This window comes from Malaya genurostris, chromosome 2, assembly GCF_030247185.1.
Source record: "Malaya genurostris strain Urasoe2022 chromosome 2, Malgen_1.1, whole genome shotgun sequence".
In the NCBI taxonomy this organism is placed as follows: domain Eukaryota; kingdom Metazoa; phylum Arthropoda; class Insecta; order Diptera; family Culicidae; genus Malaya; species Malaya genurostris.
In genome coordinates, this window is record NC_080571.1 from 324,070,755 (window position 1) to 324,095,108 (window position 24,354).

At 37.8% G+C, this 24,354-nt stretch overlaps 1 protein-coding gene across 1 annotated transcript; it reads right to left on the reverse strand.

Annotated features, from left to right (window-relative positions):
• Window positions 1-367: 367 nt before the first annotated feature.
• On the reverse strand, window positions 368-2,437 carry LOC131431372 (homeobox protein invected-like). Its single transcript, XM_058597050.1, has one exon. The coding sequence runs from the start codon at window positions 1,883-1,885 to the stop codon at window positions 383-385; it is 1,503 nt and encodes a 500-aa protein (XP_058453033.1). The 5' UTR covers window positions 1,886-2,437; the 3' UTR covers window positions 368-382.
• Window positions 2,438-24,354: the final 21,917 nt, after the last annotated feature.

Sequence of the window (24,354 nt, forward strand, 5' to 3'; positions counted from 1 at the left end):
AACCAGAGACATTAATTTTACTGCGGAATGCTTTGGAGCTTCAGGTCACTGCAACGCTATAAATGGCACACAAGACTCGCCCATGGCCAACGGTACAACGTCGCTGCTCATCAGTAGTTTTACTGTCACATGAAGATGATTTTCTTGGATTGCGCCTCCTGTTGTAACCGGAGAATCAAGACCCCGCATCAAACGCGTGATCGGCACAGGTTTTCATTTTCATTATCACATCATCAAGTGCCCCTTTCCCTCCCATCACCATCACCGAGGGAAATGTTCTTAGCAGAGAGGAATTTTCGTACATTCCCTCTTTGCTCTTTAATTCTTGTTTCATTTTCGATTCCCAGAAACAAAACCAGAACAATCTGTGACCATTCGGCACTCAACAGACATGGTTCATCAACTCACCTGAACTAGGACGATCGCTGTAGCGGGTACAGTAGACCCAAGCGGGCCAAACAATCGGTCCGCTACCTCCTCCACTTCCTCCTCCGCCACCGCCACCACTGCTTCCAGATCGTTCACTGTTTCCGGTCTCACCACCAGTCTTAATCGAACCGGTCGAGGACTGCGGAGACGCGGGCACATCGATTTCACTTCCACTCGCACTAGAACTACTATTATTAAAGCTTCTGCTGGCAACACTGGCACAAGAACCACCGACGGTTAGATCGCTCATGGCGCCATTAGCTACCAAACCGGATCCAAGTTTCTCCATGGATGTGAGGTCCATTGCGGCGTTTAGCTTTTCCACCGCTGCCGACGGCTTTTTCGAGAAACTTCTACCACTTCGTTTCAGTGGTTCCGTAATCCGGCGGCCAAAATCGGCCTTCAGAATATTGTCGATACTGAACTTTAGATTTTGATCGTTCAACGCGATGTTGTTGTTCAACTGTAGCAAATGGGCCGGGCCCTGGGGTGGAGACTGTGAACTTTCGCGTGAGGTCATACTGCTCAGACTAGATGGAGAAGCTAACTTACTAATGTCACTATTAAGGTTTTGTGTTATCTGAGAAATTGCACTCAAGTGAGAGTGTATTCCTCGAAAGGACATCGATTCCGGAGGCGATCGAACACTTCTTTCGTCCGACCATCGGTTCGGATCCTGATACAACTCACCAATGCCCCGAATGTGCGGTCGGAAGCCTATCCGTTGCTCTTCGGCGAAAATAGCCGCCCGTCCGGGACTACGATTGTCTTGCAACCGGGTTACCAAACCCAAAGCAGAATCCAAAGGTTTAGGGCTCAGATTCAGACCTCTTGCCGCGGCCACTATCTGCATTTGTTGTCGCATCAACTCTTCGGCATACAATTGCGAATTTCTTAGGAACTCCTCGTGCAATCTCGTCGGGCTGGGTCTCATAACGGGAATCTTCATAAAATCCTCCGGTGGTTCCTTGGAACTAGAATATCTCGAAGAATCATTACTCATCTCCTCCGCCACTTCACAACTGTGTCTATCGATTAATTTTTCAATGTCTACTCCCCCCAATTTCGAACAACCCGCACTAGTCGGCACGTTCTGTTTATCACTACTGTTCATAGTTTTTTCTCCTTCGTTCAGTCCTTCTTGCCCGACGGAAAGTTCACTATCATCACTGCAGCAACTCATGCGATCGTCATCGCGCTCCTTCTGCCGTGCCATCATCATCAATGATTCAGGACTCGATCTGGCCTCACTAGCCACATCCGGACTGCTACGTTCCGTCGGCATTCCGACAACTCCATTAGTATACAGATCCTCCCCCGAATGTTTTCCAAGCAAACCGGACATCATCAGTCCGGCCGTTGTCTTCGCCAAAGCCGCCGCCGTCGTGGCCTTCAGCGGCAACGGAATCAAGGGCAGATTGTGTGACATAATTGTAGCCATTTTACTGCATTGCATCACTTAGAATGTGTGGTAGTCTGACAGCGAATTCCCGTCGCTTCTCGGGTTTCAAATTACTTCAACTTACTGAGTGAAACTGTTACGCTGAGTTTCCCACTAAACTTTCAAAAACATTCACGGTTCCAATTGGAAACTCAATCACAGCACGGTTCCCCCAAGCAAGGAATATTTCCAACAACAGGACCTCTTCAGATTCAACCAAATCCAGTCCGCACGACGCCTCTGTTGCAGAGCAATTGCGACCCGAAAGGATTATCGGTAATTAAATTCGCACCGTGTTACACACCGCACGCTTCGAGTAACTCGCGACGGGGGACACACAATCCTGCCTATCAGGGTATGTGACACACGAAAAAAAAAAGCTAGTGTTATTACTGCTTACCCCCTCGTACGGAGTCACACACATACACACTCCTCTGACCGTCACCATCAGTACGATAGAGTTCGAAGGAAGAGTGCGGTGTGGTGGTCGTGAGGGAGAGAAGCTATCGACAGAGATTGAACCGGCAACACTTGACTGGCTAGCGACGAAAACGGTCGTTCCATCACGGTATACTATAGCAAACTGAGGGCCCCAACGGTCGCATTCAAGTGGTAGGCGTTGCAGTTCTGTGTGAGAGTGTAGTGAATTTAGTTCCATACTACACGCAAGCGGCGCTTCAGTGGGGATCCCAGTAGGCGTGGCTTGCTGTTTATGTGGATTCAGTTCGACTTCGGTACAGTTGAGTGTGGTGGTGCTGTCTATTAACGGGCTAACGTAACCTACGGGGGTGTGCGTAAATGTAACGAGATAGAGCAAAGTGGAAACAAAAGAGAATAAAACGTACATACATGCAGACCAAACGGGTTTCATTGCACACACACACTCGCATCATCATCATCGGAAAAGAGGGGCAGTTAGCATGCAACAATGGTAACAGTTTTCGCCGTAAAGCTAAGCATACTATAAGCATAAATACATATGTAATTATATTTCTTCCTCTCTCTCTCTTTCTTTCGCCCGTACATTTAGCGCATGATTTGTTCCATTCATTCTACCCTGCACGATGTGGCAGCAAACGAGAGCATAAGAACACAGCGGAGGATTTGGAACCTAATAAACCTTTTCCCTTATCCTTTCCATGCCCTTTCGCAGCCTACTGCGACCGGTGATTCCAGTTGGATTCCTTCCTGTCTGCTTGGATTCCCTGTTCGATGAAGCTTTTATATAAGTGTATTGTACAAATTCGACAGATTGGTGCGGGGACTGTTCCCGGTACCGGCGAGGAAGCGCGCGTAAAATGAAAATGTTTCTCTGTTTATTCAAACATTATGAAGCATTTATGTTATATGGTTGTTCCCTTTTGCTTTGCTGATCGTTTCAGGCTCCCCATGTGCCCCGTCGCTTCCATCGATCGTTGTTTCAGCAGAACTGGCAAGCATCCTTCTTAACCGGGAAGAGCTTTCATTTCGTATGACCGTTGAAGAGCACACGGGGCTGAGGGTGGTACTGCAGAAGGGCTTTATTGTGTTGAAGAACCACTCTTCGCTCGCTCTCCGGCATGTTGCGTCTCATTTGGTACCGCAGTTCACAGTGTACGTACGTAGATGGTGCGCTGGATTGCTGCGATGATGTTGATGGCGATGATGATGATGATGATGATAATGATTATGATAAAAATTTGATGCCTCTCGAGAGCAAGAGGAAAACAAAATGAAGAAGTGGCCGAAACAAGGACTGGTTTGCACGATTTAATTTTGAAAAGTTTTCTCATGTTCTGGGAAAATATGACATCTCATTGGGATGGCATGATTTTTTGTACGTTTGGGAAACGAGTTTATTTGAGCACCAGAGTCGACTCACAGGTCAGTATAGATGTGTTCAGTCATGAGAACTGATTGCAACGTTTTCCATTACATCAATCGAACTGCTTTTATAATCGATTAGACAGTTAATTTTGCACTGTATTCGAAAAAGTGGATAACTGTAATGTTTTTGGTATCAGAATATGTTCATCAAAATGGAAATTTCAGGAAAAGCATTGACTCAATTCGTTACAAAGTATGCCAGTCTCCAGTAATCCTAAGCATATCTGGGTTCTTTGGATACCTCTCTCTTGCTTACTAATACACTAATGTCTCTTTTCATACGGGTTTTTCGCAATTAACACGGTTTCTGATGAGCTTGAGCTTGAGCGACCACCCCTGGTTGCTACTCCGTTACTGATCGGGATTAGCTGAAATTGTACAGGGAATTTCTAGAAGATCCGACCTGGGACTGGTAAATCATCCTTCAATGTACATCTTCTGGTAATCCCAGAAATCATTGATCAGTACCGGCGCCGGCCAGGCCCGAACGTAGATCGTCTAAGGAATGGGAAGGGATGTTAGTCCAACACTTGTTGTTACTAGAGGCCGTATATACTACTGCGCACTCCACAAGTGTCACGGGAGAAGGATATTTGTTAGTAAAAATTTCAGTATTGGTCGTATTCGCGCGCGACTCAATATGTTCCGGTTTCAAGATGCTCGGATGCACCACTAAACTCACTGATTTCCCGAGTAAACGTTTCAACAATATCCTATATTGAAGTCCCGGAAAGTCTTGATTCACAGCTCTTATTCGTGGAAACTGAGGAAAAATTTGCAATACTATCGTTTAAAGAATAAAAAGTTTTTTTTTTATAAATGAAATTACGTGATACAAAATAAACGAGTGAATAGGATTTAGACAAAATAGTTGATTCAGTTGTTATAAAATCATTTTAAATCACCAAATAATGGTCAACAGTTTTCACGCGCGTTTTGATTCTGTATTATTTCCGCTTTATTATTTTGATTGTTTATTAAAATTATTAAGTGGTTATATTGCTTGACCTGGGCAGTCGGCTACCGAGAAAAACAATAATTTATTGTTTAAATTATTAATATCACGTGTTTTTTACTATTCAATATACCGATATATGTAATCTCTGTTATTAACTTTGTAATTTCAACGGATTTGTGCAATAGTTGATTTTTAGCATTTAATTTATAATCCTGAAAGACAATCAACAACATGGAAGAAGAAAACATTCCAAATAAAACTTTTCTCCGAAGTTAGACGGAAATTGATAGGTTGAATGAAGTGTTAATTTAGTAAAATAGAGTAATCAGAAGTGAAACGTTGAAAATATCTGATAACCGAACGGAAAAATAAACACCTGCAATTATCGCATTTTACAACATGGAAGCAGGAACCCAGTGGTTCTATTCTTGGTTCATTTTTTTCCGCCGGATTGCACACGGCATCTAGGCTGGTACTGTCCGGAGAGAGCTAATAGATACTATCAATCTCCTAGTGGACCCCAGCCCCTATTAACACGGCTTCTGATGAGAGTTTAAAAAGCACTGTCATTTGTTTTTTGAGAAAAATTTTAAAAAAGAAAACAGATTGTCTGTAAGAAAACGATTATGAGAGCTCATTTAAAGTTTGAAAGTTAACTAATATCATTCACTCAACAATTCACGAGATTATTGACTGTCGTTCCATAAAATGATTAATCAGTCTTCAGGTTTTCAATCTCTGTCGTAAATTACACGACAACGTCTCTTTCGCGCAATTGTGGTGTATGATGTCAGTATCGTCATTGATATCATCGAGAATTTCGTAGCGTTGAAGAAATAGTCGGATTTACTAATCTCTTCAACTCTTCATCATATCGAGCAGTACAGTATTTTATACCCATTTGAATGATATAACTCTAGTAGTATTATGATTTGCGCCGATGAAATGAGTTGCTTCAGCATAACACATAGTAATACCTTTTCTAATTTGATCCATATTCATTTCTATGATTCTTCCCCTTTAATTCTGTCACTGCGTCCATAGATCTTCATCCAATACCCATGTTTTTCCACTCAGTCTAGTTGAAAAGTACTATTATGTTAAGATCATTAGTGTTTACTACACATCGCACCTTCGGAATTGAACAGATAGCAAAAAAATGTACAGTAAGGAAGCGCAAGAGAGTCGAAATAAATCAATTCGCAAGTATAGGCAGTTCCATTCGCGGAAATTCGATCGTTTAGTAAATCTAGATGATGTATTCAAACGATTGCTTTTAACGACTGATCCTGTAATAGCATTATCGAATAGAGTAACAACCAACGTGAATGTACTCTATCTTCCCGATTATGCAGCTGAATTAATTTTAACACGCTAGAAGACAGCAATACCTTATTTTAATATATATAGCTAATAAATGTCTTACATGAAAGAGTATTTTTCAATGAAAAAACCCTATGTTTGAACACAATTTAAAAAAAATATCTCCTCCGCTATTTTTTTTTATAAACATGCTCGAAAGTATTTTCTATCAAATGAAAGATACAGATTTATGTTTTCTGTTTTTTTCATTTGCTCCAATGTTAGACATAGCAGTTTAAAAATGATCTGTTTTTGAACTAATTTTGCCCATAATTTCGGTTCAGAAAACGCTACCTGAATGCGCTAGTCATCAAGAAATTGGTTTCAACAAACTCTAAAAGATATTAAAAGACACCAAAAACGAGAAGTGAAAAATAAGAAAAAGAGAGCTAGAGCAAAAAATCTGATTTTTTAGGAACACCCTAAGTTTCTCTATTAAAATAACTGTAACACTAGAACCGTTAGAGATACTGCAATAGTGTTCTCGGCAAAGTTTCTTGATATAAGTTTTTCTACAATTTTGCCGAATCCTAACACATTCGGAAAATAATTTTTGGATCACCCTAATGATTACAACCACCCTAATACCATATGCTTCAAAATGTGGCTTATCTTTCACTGATCATTTGTTCTGAGGACATCATAGCTCCAAAACAGGGGTTCCCAAACTATTTTGGGTCATGGACCCCTTTACTAAAATTCACTTAGACCTCAGACCCCCATCAACAAAATCCTTAGAAAATTCAATTTCTTGCTTTTTTATAATATTGATGTAAAATACTTACCAATTCCTGCGGATGGTCACCACGTAAACCGAAATTTGATACTGATTAGTAAATATTGGATCGACTGAGAATCGTAGTTAAACGTGTTTTGATAAGTCTACGTAAACTGCAGATGACTCGCTTCCCCTTCGTAAATAAGCGTAAACTTTACGTTTCGTAAATGAAGCCATCTACCTCAATTTTTGCTTCCCGCAAATGCAACGAAACGTACTTCGATAAAAGCGTTCTGCATTGATCAACACAAGTAGTAGTGCAAAGTCTAAGCTGTCAGGTGAATGAACCGAAGCGGAAGTATGTGGTCGAACGTTGTCATGATGAAAAATTTCGGTTTTCATATGGGTGCTTTTCCTTCTATGTCATTTCCAAAAGAAGATATTGCCGTAAAATGGCATCGAAATATCTTGTTTGGAAAGTAGTCTTCACCTGTGGAAAGCATGGTAAGTGTTTTGTCATGACAAGCACCATTGATGGGTGATATCACAAGGCTAAATGTCTCCAACTACGATGTCTTATGCCGTTTGAGATGCAAGGAAGTAAGAAAACACTATTTTGGTTGGATTTAGTATCATGCCGGTCAGGTCAGGAAATGGTACTATGCAGGAATGTAATAGTTTATGTATCGGTCCCAAGATCAAAAAACAATCTCTTGATTTGAAACTTATTTCTTTTCTACATTATTTAGTTTTTTTGTTCTACACGGAAAGACCGAAATCAGCATTTTGGCGAAAAAATTATTTGATTTTCTGATTTTCGTTAGTTATTTTTTGAGACAACTAAAAAAATCTTACTTTTGCTGATTTAGATTTTTTTATTCTCATTCTCTTAATGATAAAAAAATATTTGTTGAAATGGCTATTTTTTTAGTTAAATTCACCAATTATACGTTCTGTCATTTCTTAGCTACGGCACACTTCATTTTCATTCAACTAATTTTTAGTTGAATTAGAGAAATAAAACGTTGTTTTCAACCAACATAAATGGTTGAATTGGCTTCTGCAATTTGCAGCTATATAACGCACTGTCACCGAAAAAATTCTAACACCGTAATGACTACTAGCCGCTAGATGGCACACTCTTTTCTATATTGGCTATAAATACGACGTTGTATTGGAGAAAAAGACATAACCGAAACAAAAACTTCTTTTTGAAATTTTTTCTTTTAAATTGCTGTTTTCTTAATTCGACTACGCGAAATCGACTCACTCACTGAAAACTTTGAGCACTCGGAAAAAAAAACCGAATACAAGTATAGTACACCGGACAGCGCAGCTCGGAAGGTTAGAAGACACAAAAAACATCATTTGACATGTACAATTAGAATGCAACATTCAAAACTCACGTCACTGTTCCGCGTAAAAACATAATTACGCACAATCGCTTCAAATGCGCACCAATTCTAAATAAATACACTTTTCACTAAGAGAATCATATTTATATTTTTACATATCGGTTTAGAAATTTTTATATGGATATATCGTAACACATGCGAAAAACATCAAAACAATTTGCAAGCAGTTTTAACAAGACTGTCCTTTTTAGCTTTTTAATGAATTGTTTTGCTTGGACACTTCTCATGAGTTTTTGGCTAACAAACTTATTAATAAAACCCATTTAATTTTTGTTTTCTTGTACTGTCCTTCAGCAATGATGGTGATAGATAAATAGAAACAAATTTTCTGATTTTAATAACAAAATTAGTTGTCAATGAGAATTTCGTGTTGGATTGAAATATTGCTGGTTTGTGTCCAGGATATTCTCCAACTAAACTCATTCTCTACAAAAAGAGCTTTTTTCAGCAAAGTAAATTCTCAATTTTAACTAATTTCATAGTTATTTTGGAAATTTTGTTGTTAAAATCAACTAATTCAAAAACAGTAATACGAATTAGGCGCAGAGCTAATTTCGGTCGTTCCGTGTATCCTTCCGACTGTAAGTAGTTAATGATTGTATCAAACGAGACACAATAGCGAGTTTCAATTATCGAAATTAGTACTAGATAGTTATAGTTCGCATGAATCTTCCATATGAAAGCATAACGTGTTTCAAATAGAAGCAAAAACAAAGAACAACTGAGTGGTTCCTACTGATACTTCGTTCGATAGATAATAACCATAAACACTCTCAACCCACTTCATGTCATGGGCTGATAATGGATCGCTGTTGCCAGAATAAACTGTCTAATCGAACTGCAAAGTGAGTTTGCATCCACTAATGGCTATCCGTGCCTTGTGAGATGCAAATCAAATTGTGCCACTCAGTGAAATGTCCGATACAAACCCGTGCACAGCGACTGGCTGACCAATGATTGGGCTTGAGAGTTCTCTTGATCCTCCCATCAATAAAGCAATTTAGTTTATCACCTTTTGATATCGCCGCTAAACAACAACGTCTACCGCACCGGTTCCCTTACATGGCTAGTATAATGGGTAGCCGATGCTGGCAGATGATGATTGTCACGATTCGCATTCGAGGGAGTCGCGGGAATGGAACAGTTTATTTCTCATCTCGGACCATCGACCGACTCGACTCGCTCGAATCTATAGGTGTTGAGGTAGCCAAGATGTCCACCTATTTGCACTCGATTCCACCCTCTGCTGCACTCGGAAGACCGAGCTAATTATCGCCATTTATATATAACACCCCTGCACAGCCAAGACACCAGAGGAAGGATTCGAACAATATTTGCATGGTTCACGTTTGGCGAGTTTTTCATATAAAATTCACTCAACGAGAAGCGTTTTGTAGTAATGTCTGTCGGGGCCATTGAATTGGAGTTGAAGGGAGTAGCCGCTCAAAAAAACTAATACAGCGGCGCCAAAATCGGTGAGGGAAAAATTCCTTCGCAAGGTAATATTAATGGTCGAAAAAATTGATGAGAAAATTACAGAACTGACTGGAAGAATTGCACGTGTTTCACACTTAGCGGCACCGGCCAACCCAGATGGATGGACCAACATGGATGGTAATTAAAGCTCTGATCTCGCTTCTTCTGATGGACTACATGTTGCACAGTGGGACTGCCAATGTCAAATTTTGATTGAAAACTGCTGCAGGAACATATTATGGTAAGTTATGAGTTCTACGGCTTCGATTTCCAGTTATGTTAGTTTTTATTGGAAAATTGTGGACATTGACAATCAATTCTGTAGTTGCCCATAGTGTGCGGCGGCAGGGTGCTTTTTTTTTGTTGCTCTAAACTGAATGGAAATGAGTTTATTTGCGCTGCCATTCAAGCAGGCCGACAATGCAAAGCAAGCCGGTCGTTGGCTTTCTTACGAACGAACTAAAACTGTACGTCGCTGTTCCTCTATGCTGCAGTCGAACGGGAACATAATTATTGATTATTTCATTAGAGCTGTGCTTTCGCACTGTTGGTCTCCGTATGAGCTCCAGTAGGCGGTGAGTCGTGATTTGTTAGCTGGTCACGATCTCGATGCTTCGAGTGGCAGCGAAGCTGTTAGTTGGTCAAGTAAATTGTTTGTGAATTTGAAATGTATTATTAAAGACAGTTATTAATTTATAATACCATTCCAGAAACGGCTCGTGAAGTGTCGGTATTATTGAAATGGTATTAAGCACACTTAGAGACGAATGACTGTATTGTGATCGGGGAGCAATTTCGAAGCGAAAGCGTAAAGAAAAAAAGAAAAGTTCTGGGAAAATAAGAGTTGAAGAAATAGGAACGGAATGGTCACTGTTTCAAACTCAAGTTCGTAGAAGTAATGATTTTTCAAAATTAGAGGCTGTGCACAAGAACTCGTATTGAAACTATTGTAAAACTGCAAGTAAGTGTGAAAACTACATCGGACGTCAACTTTTTGCGTCTTGATATGCAGACGTTAATACAATACAGAAATTGAAACAGTTTTGAATAAGCAAGCTAAAGTCATTATCGTGTATTTTAAAATGGCTTCCAATAAGCTATTTTATTCCGTTCCAACATCATTGTTCTAATAGCAAGATAAGAATGAGTTTACGAGATATAGTTATTCTAAAATCACGGAACAGCATTCCTCAGTATAGCACACCGAAACATCCTTTTACGAACTGAATGTGGGTTTGTAAATCGAGGTAGTTCGTAAAAACAGTTAGTGATTTAGGAATTTGTTTGTAGAAAAAGTTTACGTTATTTGGAAAGTTTTGTGTATAGTGAAAGTGGAAACCCCCAATCATACGGTCATTTTCGAAACAGGTGTAAAAATTATGAGCAAGAAAATAATGTTTGGGGTCGTTCCGAAGTCAAAGACGGCGACTTCCGGTTCATTGAAGTTCTTTGAAACCCCTTACGATATGAGTGTTTTCTAGAGATGTCGATATACCGGAAGTCGCCATACTGAATTTCGAAACGAGTTCGTTAAACCGGATGTTGCTAGCTTGGATTTCAGAACAACCTCAAAAAGTGTTTTTTTGCATTTAATAATAAAATCCGTTCCAAAAGTATCCCAATTACAAGAGTTTTCAAAGAATATTGATAAACCGAAAGACGCACTCTTGGATTTCGTAACGACTCCAAACATAATTTTCCGATTCGTACTAACCAAATCCGTTCCGAGAACATTCATACACGGAAAGACCGAAATCAGCATTTTGGCGAAAAAATTAGTTAATTTTCTGATTTTAGTTATTTATTTTTTGAGACAACTAAAAAAGGCGGATGGGTAATGTCAGAGACATTACTGGATGTCGTGAATACGAAAACAACTGACATGTTCCTTAACACTTCCGAATATCAATTAGTTGATCAATTGTATGAATTATGCAAGCATTCCCCTTTTGCACATTTTTCGCAAAAACAAAGAAGGCTTCACTTTTTGCTGAGAGGCTTGTTTCTACCTGATTTCGTTTGTAGCTTTTTCACTAATGGGCGGTCCTAACGGCTATAAAAATAGCCGCATACAGAATTTTAATGTCGAATATTTCATTTCGGATTTGCATAATTTATTCAAAGAAACTATCAGGGTGCTGTACGGGATTCATTCCTGCCTTTCAGAAGGACCAAATTGTGGAGCTCACTACGATATTAAACACTGTTCGGAACATTTTTCTCGATCGATTTGTTGTACAGCAGCAGATATTTTGTTCTCTTCCTCAGAACGCGTTCTGATTGGCTGGTGTTGACATGGGTCAAATGAGACAGGTTTTTCAAAAGTGTACTATTGAAATACTTCAATGCTTTTGCTATACACGTTTAAGTTGAAAAATTTCGATTCTATTGGTAGTTAGATTATATTAATCCTTTCACAGATCACTGAGCTATGAGCTTTAAAAATACGAGAAAGGCAAACGCGCCTTATGAATTATCCTCTTTGATACTCGTTTATACCAAACATTTCAGAAAAGTTTAATTTTGAATTATTTGAGATTATGTCACACAACTGAAAATTTTATCATAAAATTGTGATCATATTCCCAATGGCATGTAACAAAAATTATCTTGATTCGTTAGATACAACAAGAGATATTCACGATCAAAAACTTATCACTCTCTCATAGGGTAAATTTTGAAAAGGCACCCCATAGTAAAGTAAGTCGTATTCACGACAAAAATCTTACTTCTGCTAATTTAGATTTATTGATTCCAATTCCCTTAATAATAATAAAATATTTGTTGAAATGGCTATTTTTTTAGTTGAATTTACCAATTGAACGTGCTGTCATTTCTTAGCTATAGCACACTTCATTTCCATTCAACTAATTTTTTAGTTGAATCAGAGAAATAAAACGTTATTTTCTACCAACATAAACGGTTGAATTGGCGTCTGCAATTTGCAACTATATGGCGCTCTGTCCCCGAGAAAATGTTAACACTGTAATGACTACTAGCCACTAGATGGCACACTACTATCGAAACAAATTTCAGTCGCGGTTGTCTTTTCTATATTGGCCGGTATAAATACGATGCAAGCAATTTGTAGCTGCGGTAAGATTTCGAAACCCTTCATCACCACTGCTTCAATGAACAGCGAAATATACATGGAATGTTTACAAAATGTTTACAAAACGACTTCTACCCATGATTCGAAGCCATGATTCATGTTGTCTTCTGGAAAGATCTTGCTTCTTGCCACTACTCGAAATCAACGGTAGAATGGTTTACTACAAAAAATGTCACTTTCGTCCCAAAAGACATGAATCCACCAAATTGCCCACAACTTCGACCAATTGAGGAATTTTGGGCACATCTTAGAAAACGTGTCTCGGCAGCCGAAACCATTCAACAGTTCGAAAAAGATTGGAAAAAAGTGTCAAAACTTGTCGCCAAGAAGTCTGTACTGAATTCAATGGAGAACGTTCGCAAGAAGGTGTACCAGCTAGTCTACAATGGCTGAGTAGCAAATGTTGAGAATAATATTCTGTTGTTGTAGTCTAATATTATCAGTATATCGAATAAAATTTGAATATTTAACACTTGTGAATTATTTACAGCGAAATCAAAGTGCGTCCATATTTTCTGGGACAGTCTTTAGTATCTATTAATCATATACGTTCCGTAAATATTGAATCCGTTTCAAAAATGCCCATATTCAAAGAATATCAAAAAATCAACATCAATTTCTGGAATCTACTCTTTAAATCCGTTCCAAAACTACCCATATTATAGTATTGTTTTCATGTAGCATAGATGAACCGAAAATCGTTTCCATTGTATTCAAAAACCTCTTTTTACGAAAGGGGTTCGTAAGAAAAGGTTAAATTATATGGGATATGGTTCGTTGAAAAAGTTACCTAAAAAGAAGTAACGTAAAAAAGTGTTCGTAAACGGTGGTTTGGGTGTACTAGTAATTGGGTTTGCAGTTACAAATCGAAAGTATACTCAATTCAGTGTTATTCAAAGACTGTAGCAAATTACTTTCGTTGGTGTTGAAGGTTAAATATTCCTTCAGCTCTCACGAAAACACCGCCAATCACACAATTATACTGAAGTTTCGATAGAAGTTTCAACTAAATTACTCAGGTTGAGTTGAGTTCGACTCCCAAGGTTGAACATAGTGTGAAAAAGTTAACGCTACTGCTCAGTTTGACCTAAAAGACAGAGATAGGCAATCCGTTCGCGAACGGTTCTACCACCCACCAAGTGAAAAACTCTAAAATTAGATGTCATTTAGTCTTTTGGAAGTGATCCAACACGATTGAAACCAAATGTTAAATAAAGATCTAATTGACCAATCCTCAATTTCTGCTACTTTGGTTTAGAAAATAAATCTCATATTTCATTACAAAGCAAAAGGATTGAAAAGTATTTGTGTGTGGAATCAGATCACAAGCAGAGCGAGACTGAAATTTGAAGGACATCGACCGTGCACAGTCTGAGCATGTATGGAATGCTATTTAAACGGGTTGCGTTTCAAAAAATCCAAATTCGTTCAGTTGACAAAACGTTTTCGCCCGAATTGTAGAAGGTTTCGAGTTCAGGCCCATCATTTTTCATTCCATCAGTCATTTCTCCTGTTTGTCCTTTTGTTTGGTAAAGCAACGAAACAGGGCATGTTGTAGTATAGCTGACCAATAATGTATATTTTTCGAATGAATATGCATAAACAATGTTCAATCATCCAAAAAAAAAACAGCTAGCCGCAAAATCTATACATTGCCTATAGGCGACTCCTTAAAGTGCTTGTTTCGTGTAAGACAAAAACAAAAATATTCATAATAAAACAGTTTTTTCACGACTCACAACGTTAAACATATTGAACATATTAATCTTATATAGAAAGTCTTCCTGTTTGATTTTTCTTCTCTTAACCAAATTAAAAAGTTCACTGTCAAAATGAAATGCAATTGATCACTTTGAAATTATAAGTTGAATTCATTAAATTTAGTATACATCTATCACTCCATATAACTCAACAATAGAGTTATATAACAGATCGGCTGAAAAGTTCGTATCGTTTCTATGAGAGGGCGCCACTAGAATTAAATCCATACCATTTTCAGTTAGTACCAACCTTCAAAAGATACGTGTATAAATTTGACAGCTATCTGATTATTAGTTTGTGAGATATTGCATTTTGAGTGTAGCTACTTTTGTTATTGTGAAAGAAAAAAATGGAAAAAAAGGAATTTCGTGTGTTGATGAAACACTACTTTTTGATGAAAAAAAGTGCCGCCGATACCAAAAAATGGCTTGATGAGTGTTATCCAGACTCTGCACCGGGCGAAGCAACAATTCGTAAGTGGTTTGCCAAATTTCGTACTGGTCATATGAGCACCAAAGACGATGAACGCAGTGGACGTCCAAAAGAGGCTGTTACCGATGAAAACGTGAAAAAAATCCACAAAATGATTTTCAATGACCGTAAAGTGAAGTTGATCGAGATAGCTCACACCCTAAAGATATCAAAGGAACGTGTTGGACATATTATTCACGAATATTTGGATATGAGAAAGCTTTGTGCAAAATGGGTGCCGCGTGAGCTCACAATCGATCAAAAAACCATCGATGAAAACCATGCTGAAATTGAACGAATTGCTCCCTCATCCACCGTATTCTCCAGATTTGGCCCCCAGTGACTTTTTCCTGTTCTCAGACCTCAAGAGAATGCTCGCTGGTAAAAAATTTAGAAGCAATGAAGAGGTAATCGCTGAAACTTAGGCCTATTTTGAGGCAAAGGACAAATCGTACTACAAAAATGGTATCGAAAAGTTGGAAGATCGCTATAATCGCTGTATCGCCTCTGATGGCAATTATGTTGAATAACAAAAACGAATTTTGGAAAAAAAAATGTGTGTTTCTATTAAACGATACGAACTTTTCAGCCGAACTGTTAGCTCAAGGAAACCACTCAAACAATAACTTTTTAAGAGCCCACGAACCATAAATGTGACCACAGATTACTCCAATAAATTTATAAACATAGTAACACTGATCATGTTTGTACTAATTGCTAAATACTCATACGATTTTCCTTTCTAAACCTTATTTCACAGCTGCAGGTGCTTTGGAAGCAGGTCTACCGAGTGGGAAGGGGGAAAAGGAGGAGTGCCCCCATACTTTTTCAGGTGGCCTGGCAATTCGATGATTCAAAAATTGTTTTTTTATTCTTCTTAACAAAACAAAATATCAAAAATCGAAACAAATTTAGCTTGCGAATTATTTTGTTAAAATATTGTATTTAAAAATCTTTTTATACGATGATATTCCCATGCTAACAATGATTTTTTTTTTAATTTTCATGTTCATGGCCCGTAATATTGCAATCACCCCGGGCCCGAATTTTCTCTCTGTGGCCCTGTTTGGAAGTATTATTGACCATCCCATTATAATATGTACTTTCTCGTCCATAGAAATCTTACGCAATTCAAAAACCTTCCAAAATATTTGATGTTTCATTTCTCGGCCGTGAAATAAGATTATCTGGATGATATAATTGACAACTTGAAGAATATATAACTTGTAACACTTGCGGTTCTTTGTTGGAAGGTCGAGTCGATTCTAGTGTCTACTGCCGTGAAATGTGACCAGAGCAATTTAATTCACTGGGAGGTGTCTGAAGCGAATTTCAAGAAGAATTGTTTGCAATTCTCTGCGGAGTACAGACATCTCTCCAACAAGGTTTTCATTTCTCTTCGAACAATGTTTTACAAAGAACTCATATAATGATTATATGATATCATTCATTCGCACTTGTTGAACTAAAGCTCAACTTATCATACTCGTTATACTCCCTTTCAGTTCCAGGTCATTCTGATATTACTGAAAATCATTCGACTGACAAATTAGCTAGAATTGTGCGACCAGTTTTATTGGTCCCAAAACAGTTTTATCATTATCTATTAGCTAGATTCATATTGTATTAATAAAACATACACTCAAATAAAAGTTCACGTTCTATTGACTTTAAAAATTACGTGAAATATACTTCTATGAGAACACGAGATATTTTCCGGATTTTCTCAAATTATCTGTATGATCTTTTGCAATTGGTTTTTCGGAATACTTACCATTCATAGCAAGTTGCTGACAGTGTCGACTTGTTAGCACCTGACAGATTGTTTTTGTAAGCAGCAAGGAGGTTCGAACCTATACCTTCCCTCTTGCTCACAGAATAGGCTTCTTGTAGTGCACACGCAATACTAGTATGCCATTCCGGATGCCCGAAAAATCCAATGAAAAGATTTTCCTGTAATGCTGCAGGTATTAAAAATGTTACCTTTGGAAGCGTTCGTAAGAGAGTTTTCAGTAGCAAATCTCATCCATTAGCGCTCTGATTAAAACCGTATGTATTCTAAGGTGCTAATTCTGTTTAATTAAACCTCAACCACTTTCTTTTCACTGAGCTGTGTTTTCTCTTTTAGGAAATCTTCATTGCATTTCTTTGTAATTCGAATTCGTTTACGTTGGAGTTCATTGGTTCTATTTTATGTAGCCGACACATTTTTTCACAAGATTTACTTACCTTTAAGCTGTTTTATTGTTTAAAGCACTATCTTGTTCGAAGTGACAGAACTGTTATCATGTTCCAGATCCATCACTATATCGCACGAGACGTGACATCGAAATTCAGATGTAAAGAGTAAAACGAAATGTGAAGATAATATTTACAATATCTACTTGAAGTAAGCAAAGCAAAAATTGACGTAGCGGCATTAGTAAACCGAATGACAATTAACGATTCTCGAATTATGGAGGGATGAATTGACCTTTAACTTACATTCTATTTTATTTTATAAAAAAAATAGAATGTAAGTTAGAGGGGGGGAGGGGGGTAAGTAGGGTCAAAACGATGAAAAAAATGATCATTTTTGCGAATTTTTTCCAGAATTATCGTTCAACAAAATAAATTCAAATGTTTTGCATGATAAATAACATTATTCGAACAACATTTTGTAATTTTTTGGTGGAAAAATATTGAGAAATAAGTCGGTGAAAAGGTATTTTTGAAGACGCCTCTTAAAAATCATAATTTGCGGTGTCCACTGTGTGCAAAATTTGAAAAAAAAATTGGTGCAATAGTTTTTGAATGACGACGGACACGGACTTTCAAAACCTGCTTTCAAGAAAAACGCGTTTAAAGTTTTTTATCTATAAAATTAATGGAAACAATTTATTACCCCAGGAAGTCCATAGGGTCTAACATTTTCAAAAAATCATATTTTTTCTTTTATAATTTATCACAACGAAACATTTCAAGAATGTTTTGTCAAGTTTTGAAGTCAATCGAAGTAGAAATCTTGAGCCTGTGCGCCGAGCTCTTGCTTCTTCGCAGAATGAGATAGCCATACATAAAAGCCCATAACTTCCACAGTTTCGTTCTCATAGACTTGAACATTTCACAGAATATTCTTGAAATGTTTTACTATAAGAAAATATAAAGAAAATAATAAATGATTTTTCAAAATTTTTAAACCCTACCCACCCCTTAAAGGTCTCTTGAGCCTATAGGTTGCTATTGAAACGGATCGGATCGGACTTCCGGTTCGGAAGTTACGAGGTAAAATGTGCGAAATGAACTGAAAACGTTTCGTCGATTTTTTCAGAGACCGTTCATCCAATTTTTACATATGTAGGTTCGAATGAAAGATCTTACAACTTCATATAATTGCTTCCGGAATTACAAATTTATAGGTATAAAAAATTCATTTTCAGGGGCGTGTTTTTTATACATGACATGGGAAAATTCCATTAAATACATTCAAATAGCCTTGTTCTTGAATTGGACAGATTTGGTTAGTTGATGACCAAATACATTGATTTTGGGTATACCGGATCTTCGTTTCAGATTCCGGAAGTATAAAAAAGTGATCGTGTACTCCAAACCGGAACATTAATTTCTTAGAAGCGGATAAACCGATTTTCACAAACTCGGATTCTGATGAAAGATTTTGTAGATCCATACAAAATTCCTGAATATTATTTGGATCCGACATCCAGTTCCGAAAATATGGGGTAAAATGTGCATAAAATGGTTAAAATAAGTGAACTAACTTACCTCAGAGATTGCTGATCTGATTTTCACAAGCTCAGATTCAAATGAAAGGTCTTGTGATCCAATACAAAATTCCTGAATTTTGTTTGGATAGGACTTCCGGTTCCGGAGTTATGGGGAAAATGTGCAAAAAATGAAAAAAAGCGTACTAATTTTCTCAAAGCTGGCATGACCGATATTTACAAATTAAAATTTTAATTAATGGTCTTAGGATTCTATACAAAACTTATGAATTTCATCTGTATTCGACTTTCGGTTTCGGAATTATGGGGTAAAGTGCGTTAAAATTTTTATTCCATTACTTAAAGGGACGAAACAAATTACTTAAAAAAAAATCTGGATCGACATCAAAACTGCTCCAATTGTTCTATTATCAGTAGACGGCCAAAACAAGGCGATTCCGGTTTTTCCTTCAAGAATCGAAGAAAATTATTTTGAAGAATACCACAGTAAGAAGTGTATCGAAAATAAGCTATCCACAGACATTTGTGTTGTACGCATGTATTTGTGACGGTTTTTTATGCTCAGATCACAGTATGCTGTGCGTTTAACTGTCAGCTTTAGTTTGTTTACTTGTTTGTGCGGTTGAAATTCTGCGTTTTCAAAATGTCGCGGTATTGAAAAGAAAGTGAAAATTAAGATTCTGGACACATGGCTAAGTGAGAAGGGTATTTCTATGCGAAAACTGGCGAAGCGGTTTGGAATTCATCATGGCAGTGTTAAAACAATCATTAATAAGTTTGGGGAGCACTATTCTTTGGATGAGCTACCAGGAAAAGGCAGAAAACCCGGTTCTTCCAACCCAAAACTGGTATGGAAAGTGGTATCTCTAATCATGAAGAACAAATCAATGTCATTACGTGATTTGGCCAAAAAAGCAGGAACGAGTGTCGAAATGATCCAGCGTATCAAGAGACGTAATCTCCTAAAGACCTACAAGAAGCAGAAAATTTCGAAACAAAGTGTAGAACAGAAGATGCGAGCAGCAACAAGGGCTCGGAAATTGTATTCGCGTTTTTTTTGCAGTGTCCGGATGCATGCGTTTTGATGGACTATGATACTCAAAAACCCTTCCAGGTCCACAATACTTTACTGTCGTCGTTGGAAAGGATGTGAGCGATTCGGACAGGTCGATTCAAGTGGAGAAACTCGGTCGAAAGGTACTGGTATGGCAAGCAAAATGTTCCTGTGGTTTGAAGTCAACCATTTTTTACACTATCGGAACTATAAATGCAGTAATCTATCGATCTGAGTGTCTCCAGAAGAGATTGCTGCCTTTATATAAGAAGCATAGTACACCTCCACTGTTTTGGCCGGATTTAGCGTCGGCTCACTATACCAAAACCACTTTCAATTGGCTTGTGGAAAAGGGTATACATTTTGTTGAGAAAAATATCGTGAAGAGGGTCTTCAAGAAGATTGGTAAGGCAGCTGGAAACATGCAGGAGTTCAAAAAAATTGGGGCTCAAGCGTCCAAAAAATGCGATGCAACACTTGTCCGGAACTTGATGAAGAGCGTTCGACCAAAAGTTCGAAAATTCGCGAAGGAATAACTTAAATTTCATCCGGTTTTCATTATGCTCAAGTTTAACCTCGTACAATATAGGATCATTTTTTAGTTATAATAAAATATTGTTTTTATCACAATTTGAAAGAAAAATGTATGGATAGCTTATTTTCGATACACTCCTTAGCACATGACTGATTGCTTCCGCAAGCAGCAAGAAGATTCAAACCTTTACCTTCCTCAATGATCACAGAATAGACTTCTTGTAGTACACACGCATTACAGGTATGCCATTTCAGATGTCCGAAAAAATCCAATAAAAAGAATTTTCCTGTAATGCTACAGGCGTCTTAAAATGTAATATTCCGGAGCGTTCGTAAAAGAATTCTGTATAAGCACTTCTATGACATGATATTTGCAGTAGCAAATCCCACCTATTAGAACTCTGAATGAAACTGTATGTATTCTAAGCTGTTAGCTCTGTTTAATTGAACTTTAACCACTTTTTCTCCATTGGGAAGACTTCATTGCAATTCTTTGTGGGGCAAAGTCGTTTACGTTTGAATTCATTAGTTCAGTATTATGTTGCCATGTGTTTAATTAGATACGTTCACCTTTAAGACGTTTTTTATTGTTTAAAACATTCTCTTGTTCGAAGTTAAAGTTCTTTTTTATCATGTTCCAGACTTATCACTGCACAGCACGAGACGTGAAAGCGAAGTGCAAATATAAAGAGTAAAATTTGAAGTAGTCTTATGCACCACAAATGTCAATACCTACTTGAAGAATCACAAATTGTACGCAGAGCAAAAGTTGAATGGTTATGGTGAACCAAGCATGTCATTATTATACCGAATGCAATCCTATGAACATCTTATCCGATAGGGATGCCACGAGGAGAAGCTCTGCGAGAAAGTTTGATCCTACACAATCATTCAACAGGCGTGAGTTGGTTGATAGTTTATCTATATTTTTATCTCCATCGCTATACATAAAAATTATTGATGCGGGTGCGACCAATCAATGTTGTTTCAAATCAAAATATGGCTTTTTAGTCAATTGGTTTCTCGTCAAAACATTTATTTTTTGTTCCCGGCCAACGTTTCGAAGGTTATATCTTCATCTTCAGGACAACTATAATTTTATTCATTAGTTGATCACAGCAATTTTCACAAACTACAATCGTTTTACAAAATGAACTCACAACCACTACAAATATTTTTTGTCAAGTATGGTGTAACATTTAAAATAGTTTGTTGAAAAACGGACACTCTATACTGAAATCACAGAACGAGGAATACGAGCAAAATTTGTTTAATCATTTTAAATTATTTTTCTAGGCAAAAAAACTTACACAAGCACTTCCCACGCACATCGACTTCAATTGAGCTCTGAAATATTGCAAACAGCGAACAACAGAAACCAATGCTTTGCAAATGTACCATATCTTTACTGACAGTTTGCTTGTGTAAGGCAAGATAAAAAATTCAAATCAAAACGAATAAACAAATTGTATTCGTATGCCTCGCTTTGTAATTTCACTGTAGAGTAACCATTTTTCAATCAACCATTTCAAATGTTACACCATACTTGACGAAAAATATTTGTAGTAGTTGTGAGTACGTTTTGTAAAACGATTGTATTTTGTGAAAATTTCTTTGACTAACTAATGCATAAAATTATAGTTGCCTCAAGATGAAGGTATAACCTTTGAAACGTTGGTCGTTCACGAAAAATATTGACCAAAAAGCCATCTTTTGATTTGAAATTAAAAATTTTCAAACAAAAAAAAACAGAGTTAATGAGAATAATTAACTAATAATGGACGGGCGCTATCGATCCCCAGTTAAAGTATGGGTTTACTTCAAACTTACATTCTATTTTATTTTATAAATTGTGACAGTTAAAATGAATATTGATTTTACGAATATTTTCATTTATAGTTTTTCATAGGATTTCCATCGCAGAAAGGCCTACCAAAGAATATGATTGAAATGATAGTATCTAATTAATAAAAATGTTTATTAGACTAAATTGAACACCATTTGAAATTTATTTATAAAGACTGTCCCAGAAAGTATGGACGCACTTTGATTTCGCTGTAAATAATTCACAAGTGTTAGATATTCAAATTTTATTCGATGTACTGATAATATTAGACTACAACAACATAATATTATTCTCAACATTTGCTACTTAGCCATTGTAGACTATCTGGCGCACCTTCTTGCGAACGTTCCTCATTGAATTCCGTACAGACTTCTTGGCGACAAGTTCTGACACTTTTTTTTCAATCTCTTTCAAACTGTTGAATGGTTTCGGCTGCCGAGACATGTTACCTAAGATGTGCCTTCGTTTATGCCCAAAATTCCTCAATTGATCGAAGTTGTGGGCAATTTGGTGGATTCATGTCTTTTAGGACGAAAGTGACATTTTTGGTATTACACCATTCTATCGTTGATTTCGAGTAGTGGCATGAAGCAAGATCTAGCCAGAAGACAACAGGATCATTGTGGCTTCAATGTATATTTCGCTGTTCATTGAGGCAGTGGTGATGAAGAGTTTCGAAATCTTACCGCAGCTACAAATTGCTTGCCAGACCATAGCATTCTTACCAAATTTTTCGACTTCAATCGATGTCTCGGACTGGTTTAACACTTGCCCTTCTCGCACCGTATAGTATTGTGACCCCGGCAAGGATTTGTAATTGAGTTTCACGTAGGTTTCGTCGTCCATGAACATGCAGCTCAAATTTCCAGCAAGAATCGTATTGTATAGCTTTCGAACCCTCGGCCTGATCGATGCTTCTTGTTTCGGACTACGTTTTGGTTGTTTCTGTTTCTTATAGGTTCGAAGATTCAAACGTTCTTTAGCACGAAGAACATTTGACTTCGAAGTGCCCACTTTTTTGGCCACATCCCGAACTGAAGCCTCCTTCTTTCGCTCGAACGCTTTCAGTATACGTTTATCCAACTTAACGCCTTCAGTATACGTTTATCCAACTTTTTTTCGACCCGTTTTCGGGTTATCCCCAAAAGTGTTATCCTCACCGAACTTCCTGATTGCATTTCGCACGGCTTTTTCTCTTACTCCTTCCATTTTTGCTATCTTTCACAGTGACAGTCCGTGTTCTGTGCACCATTTGTACACAATTTTTCGACGTTGTTCTGCTGACAGTCCACGCATCTCGAAACAAACTAATGAAAACGAATAAACGAATACGCAAGTGGTTAGAGAAGAGTGTAAACAACAGGACGCAGCCATAAAAATTGACAGATTCTGAACCATTGCGAAAAGGCAGCGGGTTTTGGTTGCGTCCATACTCTCTGGGACAGTCTTTAAATGAATTCTAATAAACTCAAGGAATGTTAAGTATTATGGCAGAGTAAGGAAACAGTATCAATGTGATCCGTTGCAATGAGCTCACAAATAAATCTGATGTTCTATCATGTGACGATAATCGCTACTATCTAACTAAATCCTTCACCGCAGAAACACAACACCAAGTTGCAATAATATCCAAGCTTGATTGAGGAATCATTGTCGTTAGGATCTGTTATTAGTGTCACTCAGAACCCGAAAGGGACAGAGTCGAAGCAGCGAGTTCGGATGCCGACTGTCGACCACGACGATGAACATAAGTACCACAACAGATTGGAAGCATACAGGTTTTCATGCTGAACATTGGATGAAGCAGAGAATCGTTGACAAGTAACATGTTTATGATTGATTTATGTTGCGATCCTAGGTACGTGTTTTCCGTCCGACCGTCGTTTGCCACCGAGAGAGAACTGGTGCAGCAGCAATGTATTTGGTCGGTGCTTCCGGACAGAGAGGGAACTAACAGTTGATGGCCGTTGATTGATATGGAGGCGAAAACCGCAGACTGCACTAAACGGTACTGTTTAAACAAACTTTCCAAAGCTTCGGCGACGGGTTTGAAAATTAAATACTGTCAGTCGGAACTGGCTTGTGGTTTTGTGTGTTTAAGTATTGATTGTGGTTTTGTATGTGCGAATCAAATACATGTTCATGTTTCATGTTCCGAGAAATAAACAAACGGATCAGTACGCAATGTT